The 15,371-nt window shown below is 53.1% G+C and overlaps 1 protein-coding gene across 1 annotated transcript in view; it reads left to right on the top strand.

The window, feature by feature from the left end:
- Positions 1 to 15,371, top strand: part of LOC130513690 (cadherin-6-like) — a 32,376-nt gene that overhangs the window by 10,688 nt on the left and 6,317 nt on the right. Inside the window, exons 2-6 of the mRNA XM_057012606.1 lie at positions 4,262 to 4,623; positions 10,045 to 10,339; positions 11,714 to 11,833; positions 13,126 to 13,293; positions 14,828 to 15,015. Of these exons, the coding sequence (XP_056868586.1) occupies positions 4,387 to 4,623; positions 10,045 to 10,339; positions 11,714 to 11,833; positions 13,126 to 13,293; positions 14,828 to 15,015 (1,008 nt within the window). The 5' untranslated portion in view covers positions 4,262 to 4,386. The remainder of the gene's footprint in view (positions 1 to 4,261; positions 4,624 to 10,044; positions 10,340 to 11,713; positions 11,834 to 13,125; positions 13,294 to 14,827; positions 15,016 to 15,371) is intronic.

Raw genomic sequence — 15,371 nt, 5'->3', positions numbered from 1 at the left:
TTTTTATTTCCAAGACGTGACAGAACGTCTAGACATTGTTGATCATCCAAACAGAGGATCGCTATTTATTGATTGGCTGGAATTGTCGTCTATCCTCTGGATTCGTCTGTTTCCAGATCAGGGACCTGAGTTTTATACAGTCTGAGAGCAAAAGTTCACTCAGTTACCCGTTTTTTTTAGCGCACCACTAACCCACATGGGCAATAAGACAAATGGGGACCCCAGATTTGGGTCGAAGGCATTCTCGGGCCGAATCGCACTTGGGATTCGGCTGGAAGTTTCTCCTGCGAGCGGCATAACACGGCTTGTGAGTGACACCTCCTAACAAACTGAGTCTGAAATGAAGTGAGGGGGAGGAAAAGGGGGAGGAAGGAGACGTAGGAGGCGAGCAGAGAGGCCAAAGAGCGCGGAGATGATGCCTCCTGCTGACACCTCCGCACATTAGCAGCCTGTAAGGGCCTCCTCTGTGGATTGTAACACAACTGTGTTACCTGTGGCATCGGTGCCCAACCCTCCCCCGTATATCTGTTCGCCCCTCCCTACCTTCCCCTTAGCTCGCCGCCCTGGCTGACATTCTCCTCTCTCACTTTTAATTGCACCCCCGGGGCTCTTTCTGGGTTGCTGTGGAAGACTTTGGCTCAACGGGCGCGATAGGGTGCTTCGCCGTGTCGCTCGTTTTTCTCGTTAGGGGGTGAAAAAACAGGAAGAGACAGTGGGCGAAAAAGGAATCAAGACAGGATGAGGAGCAGGCCTCCCCTAAGAGTTCGCTCCCCCAGTATACATTAGGCTAAAATGCCATCTGAGCCTATTGTGTGCAGCAGCACGTGCACCGAAAAGGCCATTAGCTGCACCGATCCAATATATATTGACGAATGCATTTGTGCGACACCGTGTCCCCGTCTCTATCCTCATGGTTCTCCAATAAAACCAGTAGATACACTTAATGGCTAATTGTTCCCATTCAAAATGTTATCCCAGGCAAATGGCTGCATGTGGAACACCGGTGATGTATTAATCCTCCTCCCCACTTCCCAAGTCTCCTTGGTCTACAGCAACTCTACACAATCTGTGACAGGCAATTTAAAGCAATTTACTTTTTTTCATTTTTTTTAATTAAATGGCACATGATATGAAGAAGACGGGGCGAGCGAGAGAGAGAGAACGGGCGAGACAATGAGGGAGCGACCGCATGTGTAAGAGGGAGAAAATAAAGGCAGCCTAGCGCTGGTTGTAAACACTGCCTCTTAACTGCGGGAATATAATTATGGTGTCATGTTCGATTACACACCTTCATTATGACGGCGGTGCTCCCACAGAATGGCGAACAGGGAACGACAGGACCTGTGGCGCCTTTTCCAAATCACCTGTGAATGACATCGGTGATGTTGTGGTCTGAAGGCCAATCCCAACAAGAATCCGACTCCCCTTCGAGTGTCCCTCTAGCTTCCCGTCAACCTCACGCTCATGTGGTCCAAACACAAAGAGGCAGGAGTTTTTCCTGCTGGCCTCTGGGCCACACATGCCACCGTCACATCCCCAACACGCCGTGACACGTTTTTGACGTGGCAAAATAAACCTTCCGTTGACTCACGGCTGGTCGTGGTGCCCTATCAAGGAAATGATCTGGGGGGGCTGTACAGTATGGCTTCCAGACTCTGACAAATGTGGTCAAGGGGTGAACGCTCTCCAGGGACGGTAAAGCCCTGTGTACAGTAGAAGCATTAGCTTTCCACGTTGACATTATGAAGAAATCTATTGAAAAGGCCGGCTTCTCAGGGCGGAAGGGAAGGGGGGTAGAAAGCTTCATGAGTCTACCCCAGAGACCGGCTGGTATTTCCAAGTACGCTAAAGCCTACAGCAAATCAATAGCTCAAAGTCCCACATGCTCCTCACCAGCGTCAATTAAGTAAATTCATAAAGTCGAGTGTGCTGGGAGTTGGGGAGGGAAATTTAAAAAAAGAAATAGAGAAAGGGGCGGCTTGGGGGTGTGGGGGTTGGGTTAAATCACCCAGTTATAAAGCAAATTTGGATAGAAGGCAAAGCTCGCGCCCTGAGTGATGCGGCTTAGGGAGAAAGTTGAGAGCGGCCGCATACGAGACGATTTCTCTGTGGGCTTTATTAAGAAGGCTGACAGTCAATCTCACTTTCACCTGCCTCCATCAGCACCTGCACAGTTGACCTGGGAGTCCCTCCCCACCCCCCCACCCCCCCACCCCCACCTCGGATCGTGCTGAGCCAAGCAAAGGACACATGCAAAGTGACTGGCTTTCAGCAAAAGAGCCGGGCGATAATGCATATCAGCTCCGGCCTGTGCAAGCAAAGTAGGCATACGCAGGAGAGGGTGGGGGTGGGGGGGCAGTGGTGGTGGTGTGGAGAGCAGGGGGAGGGCTGATGGCTGTGCTATAAACTGCAGTGCACAAGGGAAAAGAAATGGAAGGGACCTAACCCCCAAGCTTCAAGCACTCTCAATTTGCCTCGCGAGGGGAAAGCGGGCCGTGCCTTGGCTGCCTGTGGAAGTCAGGCAGAGTAATGGATGGGCCCGTCTCTCAGCCCGACTGCTGACGCCGCTCTGACACGGCGGTTCTGCTTCTCCTTCACGCCGCCTCTCTCCCCGTTTGACCCTCAGTCGGCTAAACGCTGAAAGACCAGGTAGACTTCCAGAGTCCTTCGTCCAACTTTAACGAATTTTCGGGATCACTGTGGGGAACATCGGCTGGCTGTGTTCGGGTCGCCCAGACCTGCAGAACCTGCTCGAGGGACGCCTGAGCACGGCTCCCCAACTCCCCAAAGAAACCGAACGCAGCATCCCACTGTGCTTTTTTTAAATTTTCCGCTGGAGCAGGCAGAAGAAACCAGCTGAGAACACACAACTGTATCAGGTGCTGCGACGCGTTTGAACGCCGTTGTTTTTCGGCGCCGCCACGGAGCTGCGGATCAGTAAAAAAATGCAGCTACTGTATTTCTGTTGACGGGATCAACAAAGACGCCCAGCCGGTATCAGAAGCCTTGAAAAAACCTCGGCGTGGTGAGACATCTGTTTGTGTAGAGCTCAGCGGTTGTTTTCTGGCAGTGCTTGATGATTCCCCCTCTCTTCAGCGGGATTAAATTTTTCAGATACTAAACTTGGGCTGTGATCTAACACACATTCGTGGTATCGTGACAGCTCTGCTGCCTCCGTTCTTTTCGCCCGATCCCTTCCTGTTTGTCTCCGCCTGCGTTTTTTTCCTGCGCGCCCATCAGGAGACTTGATTCATGTACGCTCAAGTTGTTTCCTTCTTCCCCAACTTACTGTACCAGACAAAGAACCACACTAGAATTAGACCTAGACTCCCAACGCCCCCCCCCCATCCCACCCCACCCCTCCTCCCCTTGAGCACATCCTGAGAATGTGCGATATGGAGAAACGTTTACCGACGCTCTCCAGCGGACGGCCGATAACCCTCCTAGCAAACCCCAGCTGACTAACAGTGGCGGCTTGGATATCTTCCAGCAGGAAGGGGATAACAGGAACAAAAACAGCATATACGGCCTTCTTTCTCTCTCTACCTTTCGCCGCCGTCCTCCGCTCCTCCTCCCGCCTCGGCTGCTTCTCCCATTTGCCAAGTCTCTGCTGGAAAATGGAGAAAGGGCAAACGGGTAAGGGACGGCGAGAGGGGGAGGTCTCTGAGGTTTCGAAAACAGCCGTTTTGTTGTGTATCTCTACACCGATCTTAAGCTAATAAACCAGGGTCGACGCTGCTCGGGGTCTCCATCGGCGTTCTGCTGTGTCTGATAACAACGTGGGCCCGGGTAGATGGTTTAGGGAGATAGAACGGACCGCTCCACGCCGCGGTCTCTATTAGATGTTGATTCACGGGCTTAATGCAGATAAAGTAGCTCTACACACGCTGTCCGAGATGTTAGCCTGAGCAGCGACGTGGAATATTTCTAATCTGATAATTATCGGGTTAGCAGCCTCCCGTCAGTCAGATGACAGACTTGAAACATGCAGTTTCAGGTGTGCACCGGAATGGGGATCGGGGCTTAGACTGTAGGCTGGATTTAACTGCACTTAGCCGCTATTTCAGGACTTTGGAGGACGGTTCACGATCACAACTTCTGAGGGAAGCAGAAGCGTCGTTATCCTGCTGTCTTTTGTCAGAGGAAACATCTCAAAGAGCTGTGAAACATTCATGAACTTTAGGTCTGGGAACAAAACAAAAGCTAACAAATCGGCGCCTTCGCCCCCGTACTGACGCTGTGGTTCTTTTTTTTACTCCAGAAGCTGTTTACTGGCTGACGCGAGCCTGAGGAGCCGTCTCAGCTTCCGTGGCCTCCAGCATGAGGACCGATCTGACACGCTGACCAAAGACTGCCGGGAGACCTGAAGGCTGCGGCAGCGTCGCCATGGACAGACGCAAACTTGGTGCTTTGGTGGTGCTGTGGGCCATGGCCTTCGCCAGCTCCCCAGGGCACGGTCTCAGGGCCCTGCGGAGGACTACAGGGGGGCGGAGGGGGTCGACGGGGCTGACCGGACAGGACGCCAACGGAGTTCCCCTCCGGCGCTCCAAACGAGGTTGGATGTGGAACCAGTTCTTTTTACTGGAAGAGTACACAGGGACAGACATGCAGTACGTCGGAAAGGTAATTTTAAGTGCATGCTTTCACGTCGCTAGGCTAGTCTAGAGGTTAGCCAAAAAAAGACGCAAACTAAGGCTGTCTCTAGACCCCCGCAGCAGAAACACACACACACACACACACACACACACACACACACACACACACACACTCACACACTGCGGCGGCTCAAACGGTATTCAGATACAAACAAGGCTGCGCTGATGTTCTAAGCCTTTTGTTTGGTGCTTTCACACAGACACACTTTTTAATCCCCCCCCCCAAACTGACAGCTGCAATGCTTTTAACCTGGATTATTGTGTCGTCACCATATCCGAGTTTGTTATTTGCTTCTGTTTTGTAACGTATCCTGGTTGTCGGATGGAGCGACTGACCGGATCACCGCTTCCTCTTTCTGGGTCACATGATCGGCCTGTACGGCTGTGATATCAGCTCTTTAACTGTCTTCCACATATTTGAGTATTTCTGTGCCTTTTTCCTGACAAAGAGGCTTGAAATAACATCCACATTTTTGTTCCACTCGTCCTCTGTGACTCAGTCCAGGCTGAGATGTTCTCTTTTGTGAAGCACCAGTCCACCCACCACAGATGAAGAGAGAAACCAAGAAAGGGGGAGCGATAATGGCGACTCGCTTAACTTGCTGAGTGATGGCTAAGAAGTAAACTCTGCGGTAGAAGCGCTTTAAAGAGAAGAGAAGAAAATATCTGCAGTAAACTGTCCTTGGCCTCCAAACATCCAGCCTCCATCTTTCCCTCTTTGTTTCCTCGCGGGGGGGGGGGGGGTTCTCAGCCTCGTTCTGTAACACAACATTAACCTTCTGCAGCCCGCCATCTGAGTCCATCATTAGCTGCATTCTTCATTAAAAACACCTCATTATTTACCCTGTGGCCCATAGAGACACGTGGTCTTGGAAGGCTTTGGAAAAGGACCTGGCAGGTTTATGAAATACCTGCCCCCCCCCCCCCCCACCCCCCCCCCCCCCCCCACCCCCCCCCCCCCCCCCCCCCCCCCCACCGGCGTCAGCAGCTCTAGCTCCGTGTTTTCAGCGAATCACAGCGGATCTGCTCCTAATGAGATGCAGTAATCCCGTCTCCGGGAATAAAGGAGGATCATCCCGTCATGAGATACCGGACCCATAATTCATGCAAGTGAAGACATCAGCCGACTGTAAGCGAGGAGGGAAACGTCGGCGAAGGTCAGGACGGCCGAGGAGGAAGAAAGGCCGGCTTGTGCTCGCACTTGAATGGGAATGACGCTTAGCATTCCCGGTGCGCGTCCGCCGAGGATAGAGTCATCCGCCCAAATGAGATTCCACAACACACGTCCTCCCGGACCGAGGGTTGACTTTCAGGCCCCCCCCACCCCGACCTAAAAGGATTACGACGCTCTCCGCCAAACAAGGCACGAGAGGGAAAAAAAAAAGTTTCAAAAGCGGAAAAAAAAAAGAGCAGAGGAAGATCAGAAGTGAGTAGAGAGATAATCAAACCACTTTGTGCGGGGAGGGTGGTGATTGATGTGCCACTCTCCTTTTTAGCCTTTAAAAAGACTAATAGCAGAAGAAGAATGGATTATCTGAGGGTGGTGCACTCTTAAAGAGCCAAAGGCGGCGGCCTAAAGACGCCATTAAAGGATCAACCTCGGAGTGCTGCACTTAATCACAGCCGCGCTTGTTTGCAGCCGCGGAATTAACCACGCGCTTCAATTACGCCGATAACTTTGACTTTGCGTAGTTTTCGAGACTTATGAACCAGGATGGAGCAACCCTGGCTGATCGTGGTAACCGCGGCGACGGCGGCGTGCTAATGACGCCATAAAGACGCCACGAAGAAGGAAACAAGGAAGTCACTTTTTAATTATAGAACAAGAGGGAATTAAAAGAAGCCGGTGGTCTCGGGGAGCTGTTTGGTTGCTAATCTTGCTGTATCGCTCCTTTTTTTGTGTTGTTCAGCGTCCCCTCTCCCCCCCCCCCTTCCCCCCCGCAGCAGCAGACTTGCACGCCGCCTCTCATTAGCAGGCGAGCTGCATCCAGCGCTCAGGGGGCCCGGGCTGTCACCAGGGGACGGGAATGTTTGTTTATTTCATTATTTCCTCCTTTACCAAAGGGTGCAGATCCACTGAAAATGGTTAATGGCCTGTGGTTTAGGAGTGTTTGTGCTCGACTATCATATCTCATAAAGTATTTACAGCGGCTGATCGGCCCCAGCGGCTCCGGGCCTGGTGGGGAGACTCCTCGCCGCAGCCCCTGCATGGCAAACAGGCGCTGTTGTGGGGAGGCGCGCGCACGTGGAAGACAAAGCTCGGAATGAGAGTCGACGTGAGAGCTCTGTGATTCAGCCGAGGAGGCTACCTGGGGGGGGGATGTTTGCTTCTGGGCGGTGTGGCGATGTTTACCGTCGTCCCCTCCCCCCGTTCACCAGCTGCTCACCTTGGCACAGGGCCGCCCCCCCCCCATCCCCCCGCAGCGCCGGCGCCCGTCGACGGAGCCAAAAGTCGACTGCGTCCACGAGCCTCTCCGGCAGAAGTGGCGCCATTAGATCACGCAGGGACACAACCTGGAGAAACATCCGTCCAGCAGGGCTGGAGTGATGTCCGAGAGCGGCACGCCGAGATTGTTTTATCCGCCGCATCGGAGCCCCGCTGGTCGTCAGGGGGAGATTAATTGACTTCATATCATCAAATATTCATGCAGCCAGGTGCTGCGGGGTGATCCAGGGGTTTGGATTATGCCCACCAGGTGGCGCACTCCTTGGAAAAAACAGATTCCTGTGATTATTTGATGATGTGATTGATTATTTGCGGTCATTATCGTAATTGCCTCTCGTCTTCTTCATTTCTTTTTGAAGCTCCGGAGGGTAGAAATGAAATTAGCGCTAGCGTTAGCCCTGAAACGAGGGCTACGGTGACAGATAAATACTGCACGTCTGTCCACAGATCTCAGGTTTTCTGCACCAGCGCCCCTTCGTTAGGCTATTTTTATTTTCGGAGTGTGTGGCCGCCATCTGGCCGCTCCGAAGTCAGCCAGTTTCCGCAGGGGCGGGGCCACGGGGCCTTAAAGGCTAACTGGCCGATCGCCCGAAGCGGCGCGGCTCTTGTGCTGCCTCTCTGGACCGATGCTAGCAAAGACCAACTGGTGGCCGGAGCGGGTCTGGACCAAGGAGCAGATTGATTGTCCGTTGTTACGCGCGCATGTCTGACTGGCACCACTTCACTTCACAGTCCACTTGAAAAGATGAAGGAATCCTAGTAAATATCTTCTTCTTTGAAAGAACGCCAGCCATCCGCTGCTATTCTGATCTCACTTAAAGACAAAGTTAACTGAGTGGAAGGTTTAGAAATGTGTTAACGTGCCGGCAGGGTTGGAACAAATGTTTGTTGTAAAGCTACAGAGCAAAAATTAGCTTTCTCTGATGAATCGAGTCCTTTGTGTTTCATTTATCCTTGAAAATATTTTTTATGTTTATGTTCTGAAGTGGTTTCCGAGCAACAACTTTTCTCCTTTTGGTGGTTGACAAGTCGATGTGCTGATTGCTGAGAACGTTCCAAATGAATCAAATTACATGTCCAAAATATGAATAAACTCTATCATACAGCCTGTAAATTACTGGGTTTAATCTGTAGGAAAGTTCAGAATAATTGCTAAACTAAGCACTCTTAATATGAAGTTAGATTTTTTATTATTTAGCAGAATCATTTTCCATTCTTTTTCCTCCATTTTTAATTTGTCTTTTTATCGACAGATTGATTGAAGGAAAAAGAGAAACTGTAGTTTTATCGAGAGTTTGGGGTTGATCAATGCTAAAATGGTGCTAACTAAATGCTGTGCTTCTGTTTCAGCCAATAAAAAAGCAAATCATCAGACTTCTCTTTTAAAAGTGACCAACACAAAAAAAATAGTTTTAAAAATGTGGAATGGCAACACTTTTGTGACATCAATCAAAGCCAAACTAGCCTCTTCTTTTTCCCTTTTCCCATCCAAGATGGGAATGTTGATTTTCTTCACTCTCCCAGAATTCCCTGCACTAATGGAGATGGCGTCATGCTCTCTGACTCTTGCTAAGAATTTGTTACGGTGGGAGGTCAAAGGAGAAAAGGCAACCTATCGATGCACCGGGCGGCCGCTCCGACGGCACATGTGGCTCTCTTGTCTCCCCGCTGTGACACTTTAATTGTATTTTCAATATAGATTGATCGGGGGGGGCTTTGTGAACGCTGCCGCATTGATTTCCAGGGGAGTTTTTTTCGCTCCTCTCTTAATTTGAGTAGTCGGGCTGCGGTGAATCGTCCCCGGCGGCGGCGAGGGACGGACGGGGTTGTGGCGGCGGGCGCTGGGATTTGATGCAGGAGCTGCACAAGATCTCTGCGTTTCCATAGAGACGCCAGCGTCTGTCTCACAGCTCCAGCGGGAGGAGAGGACTCTGCGTTATTAAGTCAATCGTCGCTGGCGGAGAGCGGCGGCCGGCGGTGGTGCAGCTGGAACAGCAGGAGGAGGGTACTAACGCCGGCGTGGAGGGTTTCCACTCAGCTGAGCCTCTCAGAACCGGCAGAACCGGCAGAAAGGCAGGAAAACGACGGCGGAATCTCCATCGGAGTTGGTGGAAGAGCTCCAGGAGGCCGCGAGAAGGTTGACAAAAGAGTTGAAGCCAGAGGAGCAAATTCTTTTTGCCTTTCTGGTGCTGGAGATGCTAATCCTCAAAGCCGCGGCGCTCGCGTGAGCCAACGCCGGCCTGATAAAACAGCATGAATTAGTAAAGCCGCCCAGCACCTGCCACCAAAAGCCTTTTAATATATGATGAGAGCGGCTCCCTCCTGACCCCCAAGCCCCTCCCACCTCCGCGGGACCCGCGGGCCAAGCCAGGAATCGTTTGCGAGGCCAGAATTCATCCTGGTGCTTTTTTAAACAGGCATCTCTGCGGGCGATCCCCCCTCCCTTTGCCCTCCGTTGGCCTCAGCAATCAAGAGTGTGTCCCTGGTTATTAAAGCGGGAAAAAGGGAAGCGGCGGGAGGGAAAAACCTCTGGACAAGCTTTTGATGAGTTCTCAAAGATAAATACAGTATGTTGGGGGGGATTTGATGGTGGAATTAAAATGTCAGCGCTGGCTAAGCTGCTGCCCGCGCGGGACAGAAAAGCCCGACTAAAAACGGACCCAGAGCCAGACGGGCGAGCTGTGGTCTGAATGGCTTCAGTTACCGCGTGTTGGCTTTTAATTAACAGCTATAAACCTTCCTTTATTACGCCGCCGCTCTTCTCACATGTGACACCAGAGAAGGAAAAGACGACAGGAAGGTGTTAAATAACGGACTCGTGGGAGCTGTCGGGGTCAGGGTCCGGAAAACCCGAGGGGAGCGTTTTATCTTTAGGCTTTGGCTCGCTCACCTGTCAGGTTTCTGCGTGCTAATGCTAACGCTAGCCTCTCGTCTGGTCCGCAGCTCCACTCAGACGCAGACCGCGGAGACGGCAGCGTGAGGTACGTGCTCACCGGCGACGGCGCCGGGACCGTTTTCAAGATAGACGAGAAGTCCGGGGACATCCACGCCACCAAGAGGCTGGACCGGGAGGAGAAGGCCTACTACATTCTCTACGCCAAGGCCGTGAACCGCTTCACCAACCAGGCGCTGGAGGGCCAGTCGGAGTTCATCATCAAGATCCACGACATCAACGACAACGAGCCAAAGTTCACCAAGGACCCGTACATGGCCAGGGTCCCCGAGATGTCCGACATCGGTACGCTAACCCTGCTGGTGTGTGTGTGTGTGTGTGTGTGTGTGTGTGTGTAAAATGAGTGTTGTCAGTGGCAACGTGTGGTTTGAGATTCAAATGAGACATCAGGAAATGCCCGTCGAACCACATCAATGCGACTTTATCAATTAGAATAATGATGCAAATCCGACAAAGCGGTCCGGCTAATTAACTGAGGGGGACGGGAAGCGAAAAGTAAACAAGGTGAAGCGCCGCGGCGGATAATCTTTTAAATACAGCCGAGCCTTATTAAAGCGGCGTTTAATTGAATTGATCAAAGCCGGTCATCGCAGCGTTCGCTGAACTCCGGACGCACCTCCTGGTCTCGCCGGTCACGGCGTAAAAATGGCGTCGGATCCGAACCGCGCGTCCCCCCTCGTGATGCCGAAGACGGGCTCTATGTGACAGGAGTCGCCACTCGGCTCAACAGCCCAGAGCGAGAGGCCGGCACTTATCTGAGGTCAGCACGGGCGCCCATGGCAACGACCGGAGTGTGATATCACCGCATGGCGGAGCATGTGTTCACGGGTGGGTGCGCCAAGACGCCTGTCCCTTTAAACGTGACACTCGTTGGGGGTTTTATGATGGTCTGGCGGCCTCTCCAGGGACGCCTGTCTCTCTGACGGGTGGCTCGCCCCCCCACACACACCCACACACACCCCCCCCCCACACACACACACACACACACTCCCAACTGTGGTTATTCCTCACAAGCGTCTTCGGCTGAAAGTTGCTGACGGCTGATGTGGATCGCTGAGATCTCTCTCCAGAAAAGCCTCTTTGACTCTAATTCCCTCGTTAAAGGTATTAGGCGTCAAGGTCGGCTGGACTCGCCCAGGAATCTGCTGCCGCTCCCTCCCCGCTCTCCGACTTTTCCCTCTTCCCGCCGCATCCCTTCGCCCGCTTCACCAAAACGCTCCGCACAAATGACATGGAATTAACGACGTCCGCGGGGCCGTTATCGCGTCACACAATTCTATATTTATACCTCGTTGCCATTAAATAGTTCTACTCAATTAATTTCCTTCTGCGTGTAATGAGGCAACGCTCGGCCCCGCGAGGCGCCATTTGGGACTCGGCGATTGGCCGACCGCTTCGCTTTGTTCTGCCGAAACGGGGCTTCGGCCGCGCTCTCTGGAACAGGAAACGGATCACGTCTGTCCTCCTGCTAGCAGATATTTGGCTTCAGAGGCTCCAGATCTGTGGAGACACTAATAAGCTTCTGGAGCTGGACGCTCACGGAGATTTCCTGGAATTATGTGATCGATCACTCAGCGGATCGATGGGGTATCGGGGTATCAGGGTAAAGCCACGCCATGAGGGGGGACGCTGATCCAAACCTCCTTCCTCCTTCTGCAGGTGCCTCGGTGATCCAGGTCACGGCCACCGACGCCGACGACGCCACCTACGGGAACAGCGCCAGGGTGGTCTACAGCATCCTGGAGGGGCAGCCGTACTTCTCCGTGGACCCGGAAACAGGTGTGAGCCCAGGCTTCCCCGCTCCGAACCGTGCGATGTTCTGTTTCGTGTTGCATTCAGGAGCGTCGGCGAAGGCGCTCTCATTACGCGGAGGACACGTCGGAGGACGGCATCAAGGAGAAGGTTTCACCTCGAGGGAAGCAAACGCCAACGTTCCGCGCAAACTTTGCTCAAGGACTTTTGAGGAAGCATCAACAACACATTGATTTTTAACTCTAACTTTTTTTCTAAAGGTCTGACGAAGACAAAGGGGCGGAGCAAACGCAGCGCTAAGCTAGCTAAGCAGACAGGAACAGATATTTACTAATTACTAAATAATAATTACTACTTTTTTATTCACCAACTTTTGGAATCCCTCCTGTCACCGATTGTTTTCCGGCTCTTCGCCACCCCAGATTCCCGTCGGTATTCCTTTTTTTTTACCCGCTCCGGCTTCCACCTGTAGCCGAGCAGAAATAGCCAAACGGTCGGAGTTCCGCCGGCCTGAAGCGGGTTTGTCTCCTCCCGGAGCGTCGGACGAGGAGGACTTATGGCCGCGGAGCGCTAGTTTTAATCATTAATGTGCGCTTTGGAACGCATCCCGCTTATGTCTTTTCCCCCTCAAACAAAAGGGAAACGACTAAAAAAAAAAGCCATTTGCAGATTAGCGGAGGGATTACCGGTAATATGGTTTATCCCACATGTGGGATGTAAGCTGACATCCCCTCTTACACAAAGACATGCCTGGACATCACATTATAAGCAGGATTTGTTTCCTCCTCTGTGTCTCAACACTCATCAAGGAGGAAGTGGGAAGGAAGGGAGGCGGTTTTTCCTGTTGTTAGCGTGGCTACGCCGGGATAAAGGAGCGCCGCTCCGGGCCGGTTTGATCACAGCCGAACGCCACGCCGGCCTCTTCATCGCTACAAATCTAAAATCTATTCAGCCTCAAAGTTTCTCTCAAAGGTGAAACTTTGTTTTGTCGTTCCCGCCGCTCTGGTTTTTTTTAATGATGCCTCCAACTCAAACGCTCCCGAGCAGACGGGATTTAAGAGCGGCTCTGATGGGAGACGGAGCGCACCTTTGGAATATTGTACCAATTACTGCTCCGGCGTCTCCGTCCTGTCTGCGGCGGCGGCAGAGATCTGACGCTTCAGACCGCCGCGGCAAGCGGCTGCTGGCACGCCGACGGCTCCAATGAAAGACTCTTAATTCCAAAGACGTGATAATTGATGCCAAATTCTTTGGAAAGAATCGCTCGGAAACGCTCGGAAAGTCGGAGAAATGCAATTTCTGCTTGTTTATCGCTCCAGGCCTGATCAAGACCGCCCTCCCCGGCATGGACCGGGAGGTCAAGGAGAACTACCAGGTGGTGATCCAGGCCAAGGACATGGCGGGGCAGATGGGGGGGCTCTCAGGAACCACCACGGTCAGCATCACCCTCTCCGACGTCAACGACAACCCGCCACGCTTCACCAAGAGTGAGTCCGGAAAATCGTCCATCTGGTCTCAGTTTTCAAATGAATCTGGATTATGTGTGTGTGTGTGTGTGTGTGTGTGTGGGTGGGGGGGTAATAATTAAACATAGAGCCATATGAGCGGGCAAAAGGGTCCAGCAAAGTGCACCAGATCAGCTCCGTAATCCTCGGTTCAGAGCTTTACCCCCCCCCCCCCCGTCCCTCCGTCATCCTACCGTCTCCCACTTCCTGCCGTGCTCCGGGGGGGGGGATGGGACACATGGGCCCGAGAGGTGGCAGCGGTGAGCGTGCGAGGGAGACAGATGCTGTCATCCCCGCCCCCGTCCGCTGAGGTGGTGATGGATATGATGGGGGGGGGGGCGTGATGGAAGGGATGGACAGAGGGGGAGATTGAAAGGGGGAGAAAGCGGATGAGATATTGGAACGGGCCCCCCCCGGAGGAGGCCGGGTGTCAGGAGGCGATATCATTGTTGTCCAGCGGAGCGATGCCTCTTCTCCTCCTCCCAATGCTAATACCTGTTAGCCTAGCCAAACATTCCGAGGGAGCGATACTTCCTGCGTTTGTGCGCGGGCGGCTGCCAAAACACTGTCAGCGTGTTTTATTAGCGCGCCGCCGCCGTTTGTCTCTGCGGGCTGTTTGTGTAGCGCGCCGCCGCCGCCCGCTATCCCGCCTATTTATCCACGCGCCGGCTCGGCTGCCGAGGGCGCCCATCAGTTTGTGGAGGGAAGGAAATCATGGGAGGGAATAAAGAAGAAGACGGAGCAGCCGTTGGTTTAAGTTCGATAAATCGGCTCGGGATTTATGTCCCGTCAGGGTGAACGAGTCGATACCGCTTGTAGTAACGTGAGGGAAATGAAATCCGCTGAACGGAACGGCCGCTGCCGATCTGCAAATGCTACGCCGCTAAATCTCCCACGTCTTCTCCGTCCTTTCACTTTCTTTTATTGACTCTGACTCTCTCTTCTCCCACACTTTCCCGCTCGCCGCTCTCAGGGTCGGACGCGCACCTCCGGGATCCAGTTTACTGGCTTAAGACAGGGGGAAAGTGGCTAATTTGCTCTCAAATCTCAAACTCTACCGAGTTTATTTGACAACATTAGCGAGCCGGAGATCTGAACGAGCAGATCGTTGGCAGAAGTTGAGCAAAAGCGTTAGCTTAGCCGAGTTAAGGCAGCAGTTAGCCTCGCGCGCCCAGCCGCGACCGCTCGTGCGGGGTTGGCGGCTGCTTTTGTCGCATTGTTGCTGTTCATTTGTGTGTTGTTTTGTCTCTGTTGATGCTACGGGGCAGTTGCGCTAAGCTAGTCCAGCGTCCGTCCTCACAAAGTTTTATTCATGAGCCTCCGAGTCGATACGGACTGAAAGTTTCAATAACGCGCAGCCCCAGTTTTTGATGCTACCAGGGCTCCCCTGGGGTGCCTTCAAGGACTCCGAACAAAATCAGAAATCCAGGCATCGACTGTCCTTTTAGTTGCAGTACACCCCCCCAGATGAGGGTCCCGGACAAACAAACGATCAAACTCGCCTCTCTTTTTCCAGCCCTGTATGACTTCAGAGTCCCAGAATCCCTGGAGCCCGGCTCAGTGGTGGGCGTGGTCCGGGCCTTGGACGCCGACATCGGCGAGAACGCGGAGATGGACTACAGGATCATCGGCAGCGACGGCCCGGGCGTGTTCGACATCGCCACCAACCGGAGCACGCAAGACGGCGTCATCGTGCTGAGGAAGGTCGGTGAAGGTCACTGAAACGGGCTAAACACCGACTCGCCGTCGCTACTCGAAACCGTCTGAAGGTATGGCGCCCGTTTAACGCCCAACAAGCGTGGAGGGCCTGAAGACAGTTAGCCGCTCAGATGCTAACCTCTCCTCAACGCGGAAGCTTTGCGTCGTTATTCCCCGACAGGAGGAAGTGGTTGGGCTCCAGCCCGCCCACACTCCTGTTGATTCGTGGCGTCCGGGGCTGCGCGGTGGCGTGTTTCCGATGCGTTCGCCGGATTCTGGCAGATGCCTTATCAAGCGCCATCTGTGCAGCTCCCGATCGATAGCTTCCATCATGTCATCGCTAAATGGAGGGTGACATAATT

Source organism: Takifugu flavidus, chromosome 17, assembly GCF_003711565.1.
Source record: "Takifugu flavidus isolate HTHZ2018 chromosome 17, ASM371156v2, whole genome shotgun sequence".
Classification (NCBI taxonomy): domain Eukaryota; kingdom Metazoa; phylum Chordata; class Actinopteri; order Tetraodontiformes; family Tetraodontidae; genus Takifugu; species Takifugu flavidus.
Note: the sequence above shows the minus strand (reverse complement) of the source record. Positions and strands in the feature narration are given on the sequence as shown.